The sequence below is a fragment of the Lygodium microphyllum genome, chromosome 19 (genome assembly GCF_053477565.2).
Source record: "Lygodium microphyllum isolate KBCC chromosome 19, Lygodium_microphyllum_v1.1.10, whole genome shotgun sequence".
Classification (NCBI taxonomy): Eukaryota; Viridiplantae; Streptophyta; class Polypodiopsida; order Schizaeales; family Lygodiaceae; genus Lygodium; species Lygodium microphyllum.
In genome coordinates, this window is record NC_141153.1 from 107,727,877 (window position 1) to 107,734,400 (window position 6,524).

Genomic DNA, 6,524 nt, shown 5'->3' on the forward strand with positions numbered 1-6,524 from the left:
CTCTCTCTCGATTAACGATACACATTAGAATACATTGAAAAAAGTTCTAGTGCTAATAAGAAGGGTTTCCCACTGCGAGTTTTTCCAAAGAAAAACCACTGGTTTTTGCATTCCCATGGAGCATTTCCATGATTTTTGGAGATCTCATGTGTATCAAAATACTTTTGCCAAAATGGAGAAGGTATGAAACTTTTGCAATCCTTTCATCTCCATGACCTCCCATAATTGGTGGACTCGCAATTTGAGCAACTCAAGGAGACAGAAAAATGAAGGCGGGATAACGGTCTGCTAGTTCCAGAATCCTCCGTGGGAAGAGGCTCTAACAATGTAGCGACAATGGGTTTTCATCCCACTCTTAGCATCTTGGATGTTTGAATAATTGGATGAAATAAAACGTGTTCCTTGGTTCGATGCTTGGATCAGCGCATCCTGATTCATCCGATGGCGTGTGAAGAGGGAGAGCATCGTTTTCCAAAGCGATTACGTGGATGCAAAGCCGCGGTGCCTGTCCGATCAACACGGAGGGAGATAGGACAGTTTAGCGGGAGGAGTTATGAGAGAAAGGAGAGAAGACGGTCCTGCCTAGCGACAGACTCGGGAGAGAGAGAGAGAGAGAGAGAGGCTTTCGTCCACCAGCCTACTACTTGGCAAGTACACTTGACCAGCACTGTGGATGCCTTCTCTGTAAGCTACTGTGGTTTATTCTGTCGGTGTTCTTTACCAGAGAGAGAGAGAGAGAGAGAGAGTGAGAGAGTCTTTCAGCGTTATAAGCTCATTTCTCTGTAGGTTCTTTGTTCTTGCGTAAGCTTTGAGTTGCTTCTGAGTAAAGATCCATGGAGCGTTTCGAGGTCGTCAAAGACATTGGTTCAGGCAACTTTGGTGTAGCAAGATTGCTGCGCGATAAGAGGACCAAGGAGCTTGTTGCTGTCAAGTACATAGAGCGTGGCCCCAAGGTGGTGTCTCACTATATCACGTATATATAATTTCGTAAGCAAAAGTTGAAGCATTAAGTTTCTGGATCGTAACCAGAATGTCTGGAAACTAAGGTTTTGCTCTGAAATTAATGAATCTGAATACAGAATCTCCTTTTGCCTCTGTGCCTTTTTCTACTGCAAATAACGTATTATTACATTTGATCACTTAGATTGATGAGAATGTGAAGAGAGAGATTATCAATCATCGGTCATTGCGCCATCCAAACATCATTCGCTTTAAAGAGGTATACGATAGCAGGTTGTTTTTAATCTTGTTGTGGTTTTCCTTTTACGAATTTCTTGGAGAGAAGGATGTTGATCACAGGTCTGCTTGACACCCACACATTTAGCCATCATAATGGAGTATGCAGCAGGAGGAGAGTTATTTGAACGCATATGCAATGCAGGACGTTTCAGTGAAGATGAGGTTTGCTTCAGTTCAGATATCGTGTTCATTTAAAAAAGAACCGAATTTCACAAGGCTGGCCAGTTTCTCATAATATTATTGTACTTCTCAGGCCAGGTTCTTCTTCCAGCAGTTGATATCGGGTGTGAGCTATTGCCATGACATGGTACATCATTCAACTCTGTACTTAAAATCATTCAATTCTGTACTTAAAATATACTTGTGATCGGCAGAAAGATCAGTCAACTGTGCTAAAGCATTTGAACAGGGAGAAGTTTGGGCATAGAGATTTTGATATAATCAAAGCTTCAGTTCACTGCTTGTGGAAATAAATCTTTCAATTTTCAATACATGCATGGCAATACTTTACAAACAACAGTGCGTGTTTCTGTTAGCAAGTGTGCCACCGTGATCTCAAATTGGAAAATACTTTACTGGATGGAAACCCTACTCCTAGGCTTAAGATTTGCGACTTTGGTTATTCAAAGGTAAAGTGATTTCACCTGTGCTAACAATGTTAAATGGTTGTTTCTTTTCTGTCTTTGCCATTGGCTTTATTGCTAACCTGTATTCACGTTGGCAGTCTTTGTTACTGCATTCCCAACCAAAATCTACTGTCGGGACACCTGCTTACATTGCTCCTGAAGTCTTATCTCGCAAGGAATATGATGGCAAGGTACAGTGTTACATGTGGACTTAATGATTTACTGCCTTAATCAATTGGTTTATCTGAGACAACTAAAGGCCTGGGACACATCATATAGTGAAGAGCCATTGACTTTGCTTAAATGAGTTTTGAAACCTGACTAGATTAAACTTTCAACTAAATGCAGTTTCTTTGATGAGACATTGACACTGCTTGAACACATGCATGTGAACTCTAGGGTTGTGAGCAAGCTTGGCTTCTAGTACGGGAGGCATTGTGGGTTTGACTCCCTATGGAGAGTTCTTGTGACGGGCTTTCTGAAGGAGGTTCTGGTAGGATTCCAAGAGTTAGAGAGTACGCAAGATTACCATCTCACAATTGTCTTATGCTTGTAAGATAAACGGATGTATGGTACTTGGCATTGATTGTAGGTAAGCTGGTAGGTGTAGTGGTAGGCTTGGCTAGAATTGGGTGGATAGTGCTTGTGCTTAGTATTGTAAATCGAGGGCTTGACTAGAATTGGGTGAAGCAGGTGGATAGTGCTTGTGTCTTCTTGATGGAGCGGCTCTTTGGTGAGAGTTGTACCCACTCTAACACAATGTGAGCACTTGGCTAGATGCACCCAATAATTCACTCCACACTAACACAAGGAGTGAGAGTGATGCAAATAGAAGTCACGTGAGGATGCCGATGTATTCTTCTAGGTTTATGAAGTGCCTATTTTATGCATGCCTTTTTTGTTTCTTTATGTCAATATATCAAAGTGTGGATTCTTCTATCTTTGTTCGTATGCAGACACAAATGCTTTCCATTTTGGAGTAGGTGATGGAGTTGGCTGCTCCTTGTGACAAGCAAGAGAAATTGAAGAAGGGTAGCACTACATCAAAGTGGCAAAAGGCACATGCAAGTCCAAGATTTTGTGGAGTTAGACCTTCTTTGAAGAAGCAATTGCTCACACACAATGGTTGTTGGAGGAGAATAGGTGTTTCATGTGCAAATAGAAAGAATACAAGCATCACTTGTTCTGTAGTAGAGGTGAAAGGGCAAGAATTTGATGAACTGGTGGGTTCAAGTGATAGGGACTTGGTGTTGAATTTTGGTAGCAACCAAGAGATAGTTATAAGAAACAATTGTTTGGTAGCCCTTGAGGGTGAGCTTGTTTGGCTTTATGGTTGGGAGGTGAGTTTGATGTCCATCACTTATGTATCTTTCTATGCTTGTATGTCAGTACCAACTTCATGTCACATTCAATGAAATTTCACCAGATCTCTGACATCCACAAATGACAAGGAACAAGCCCTTGAATTTATGAACATATCCATTGGCAAATAATGTCCTTTGCCAAGGCTGAAAGCATAGTAACATGGGATGGCCATTTGCTAGCTTCCCATCCCAATCCCACCCCTTGTACCCTCCCAATCTCATCTTCATGTTAGAGCGTCCTCTCATGGTGATAGGGGATGGCAATTTCTGTCCATCCTCCTTCCTATACCCATTTCCAAAGCCCATCCCATGTTTCTATTGCTGAGAGCCCTAATGTGCTTAAACCATACCAGCCTTCTCAGCAACCTCCACTAAAGCTTGGATTGACAAAGTGAGAAGAATTCTGCTCACTCTAGATAAGGGCAGTTTCTTAGGGAAGGATTTTTACCTTCATGTGGATTGTTTAACCTGTATCAACTAGTTTCTATGAGGAGCTGCTATAGTCCCCCTAATACTGAAAGAAAGCATTTGGTAGTGTTTGATTTTTGTCTATTGACTAGATTTTATGGTTTGCTTTGAATATACCAGCACTCTAATGCACAACTTGAAAAACAATCAAACTCTATAACAAACACAAGACACATGGTGTAGACATTAAGCCTTTTGCACAACATAGGCCTCATTCCAAAGAGGCCTTGTGAGACATCCCCCTAGGATCCAACCTACAATGGGACACAATACAAGCTGTACCCATTACATATAACATAAAGGGAATGGACATAAGACTCACCTCCCAGCTATGGAGCCAGGGGGGCTCACCCTTCAGCTGTGGGAGCTAGCAACACATTGGGTTAGGACCACATCGCAATAGCTGGTGTCCCATACCACCAACCCACATAGTCCTAGCATGTGATGCGGCCCTAAAGTTCAAAGTGGTGATCACACAATGATGTGTACAATAGGGCCTAACCCATTCACACTAGGTCACTCCAATGATGAATGACCATTATGACCAATGCTACTATTGCCCATCAGATGTCCAAGGATGTAACACCTTGTATATCTTAGCTGACAGCAGCCCGTTTTCAAGGTAGAGATAGGATATAGGAATTCTGATCTTCAGCCTTGTGTGTGTTGCGTGATGATTGTTTGAATTTAAATGTCTTTGCCTCTTGTTGACTGGCCCAAGATGGTTTGACATACTGTTGGTTATTGTGTTGACCAACAATAGGTTCCTTGCAATGTGATACCTTTTACCTCAAACACTTGCTAGCACTGTTGCCTTGTGTACTTGCCAGCACATCCTTTCCACGTATGTCTGCCTTGTTGGCTAGTTGCATCTCATCACATCTTTGACCTGCACATGATACACCATGTCTCATGATTGTCTTGTCAGCAGTTTGTGCCAATGCTCCTCATCACCCCTGTGGTCAATGCCTCAACAATGGCCTTGTTTCATTGGGTTGACTGTAACTAGCTAGTGTTGTGATATACTTAGCCCTAGATTCCCTTGTCTTTTTAGGTGCTGGTTTGGGCACCAGGACACAGCAATTTACTGAATGGGCAACCTGGAATGAGTGGTGCAATCTTTTGAAATTTCTTGGTTTGAAGCAGTCACATTCTGATAAGCTGCACTGGTATTGGATTACAATATCTATATTACGATTCATGTTATTGCATTTTCTTTGGAGTTTGTTAATTCAGAACCTATGGTGAAAATTTCGGAATTTTGGTTGAGGATTTTCATGACTCAGCATTTGCTTAGTGTTTAATGACTGCTTACAGAACAGCAGTTATTCACAATTTAAAGGAGACAATGCGTCAGATTTAAGTTTTGAACTGTTTTGCAGATAGCAGATGTTTGGTCTTGTGGAGTCACTCTCTATGTGATGTTGGTAGGCGCCTATCCATTTGAGGATCCAGAAGACCCAAAAAATTTCAGGAAAACAATCAATGTAAAGCTAATTACACCTTCCCTTTTGCAATTCCACTTGTTCTATGAGTCATTGATCAGTCTGGATGGCTGTTACTGATATGTTTGGTTATCCAGCGAATAATGAATGTGCAGTATACTATTCCAGACTATGTGCACATTTCACCTCAATGCCGTCATCTGCTTTCACACATTTTTGTTGCTAATCCAACAAAGGTATGTGCCTGAGAAGTTTCAGTTTTTTTTAATTTGGCTTGATCTGAACGCCTCATCTGAATTTACCCTATGCCCAGAGAATTACAATTCCGGAGATAAAGAGTCACCCATGGTTTCTTAAAAATCTACCAAGGGATCTACTGGAAGGGGCTGATACTAACTACAATCATGACAATCCAAATGATCCTCCACAAAGTGTGGATGAGATTATGAGGATCCTTGATGAGGCCAAAGTCCCTGGAATGAAAGCTTCGAGTACAGCCGGATATTCGGATGAGATGGAACTTGATGCTGAAGCTGATGTTGAAGCTGATGTAGAAGGCAGTGGAGATTTTGTCTGTTCAGTATGAGCTAATGACTGTTCTTTACAACAGTCTTGATGCCACTAAGATCTAAGAGTGTATTTTGGTTATCTTAATAGAGCATTTGACTGAATCTGCCTGGTTCAGGCCAGAAGCAGAGGCAGTTGACTCCATGTATAGCTGTGCAGATTATATTTTCTATAACAAGGTAAATGGGTTTCTAGGAGCCTCTCTCCCCGTAAGTAAGGGGGTATGTTTGCCCTACTTTTTGATAGAAGTTGGCAGTATACGAACACAAGGCAAAGTCTGTAATCATGCATGTATATTTATGCTGGAACATCATCAAGAAAGCCCAATACTATCATAGTTAGGATGATGGAAAGGTTTGCTGTTCATGTTATGTTGTATCTGTTTTTCCATCACTATAATGAGACTCTACACTGTTTGGTGATTAGGACCATGTGCAGGCAGTAGAGAGTGTGCTACATTTGATTGTATTGGATCTGTTAGTGTGTTGTATGTGTTTTTGTTGGATATCTGTGATGCAATCTGAGCTTGGATTGAGCCTGTAAATCAATACTCGAAAGCTGTAAGCTAGTCTTTTGGTTGCATTACTGGGTTAAAACTAAGAACCCTATGTCCTGTTTGGAACGTGCAACACGTTGAAGTTGAGGTTTATAACCATTGCCTTAGCAAATCTTAAAGGAAAATGCTAACCTGAAAACGTTGGTGCAAGGGCAATACTAAATGTTTGGTGGCAAGCCAGGGTGCGATGATCATGCATTTTGGGATTACATCTACTGCAATGTCAGTTTGGCCACATGGCACTCCGGGATGGAAGGGG

At 41.6% G+C, this 6,524-nt stretch overlaps 1 protein-coding gene across 3 annotated transcripts; it reads left to right on the forward strand.

Moving 5' to 3' along the window:
- The first annotated feature begins 446 nt into the window (after positions 1–446).
- LOC148020255 (serine/threonine-protein kinase SRK2A-like) lies at positions 447–6,149 on the forward strand. 3 transcript variants are annotated; one of them, XM_087700590.1, is made up of 10 exons: positions 447–684; positions 787–953; positions 1,145–1,219; positions 1,300–1,401; positions 1,493–1,546; positions 1,776–1,868; positions 1,964–2,056; positions 5,080–5,184; positions 5,280–5,378; positions 5,456–6,147. In XM_087700590.1, exons 2-10 carry the CDS (start codon positions 834–836, stop codon positions 5,726–5,728), a joined length of 1,014 nt encoding a protein of 337 aa, XP_087556716.1. In that variant the 5' UTR covers positions 447–684; positions 787–833; the 3' UTR covers positions 5,729–6,147. The 3 variants fall into 3 exon arrangements, with proteins under 3 accessions (XP_087556716.1, XP_087556718.1, XP_087556717.1); XM_087700592.1 differs by lacking the exon at positions 447–684 and having other exon boundaries at positions 890–953; positions 1,325–1,401; positions 5,456–6,149; XM_087700591.1 differs by lacking the exon at positions 447–684 and having other exon boundaries at positions 913–953; positions 1,286–1,401; positions 5,456–6,149.
- Positions 6,150–6,524: the final 375 nt, after the last annotated feature.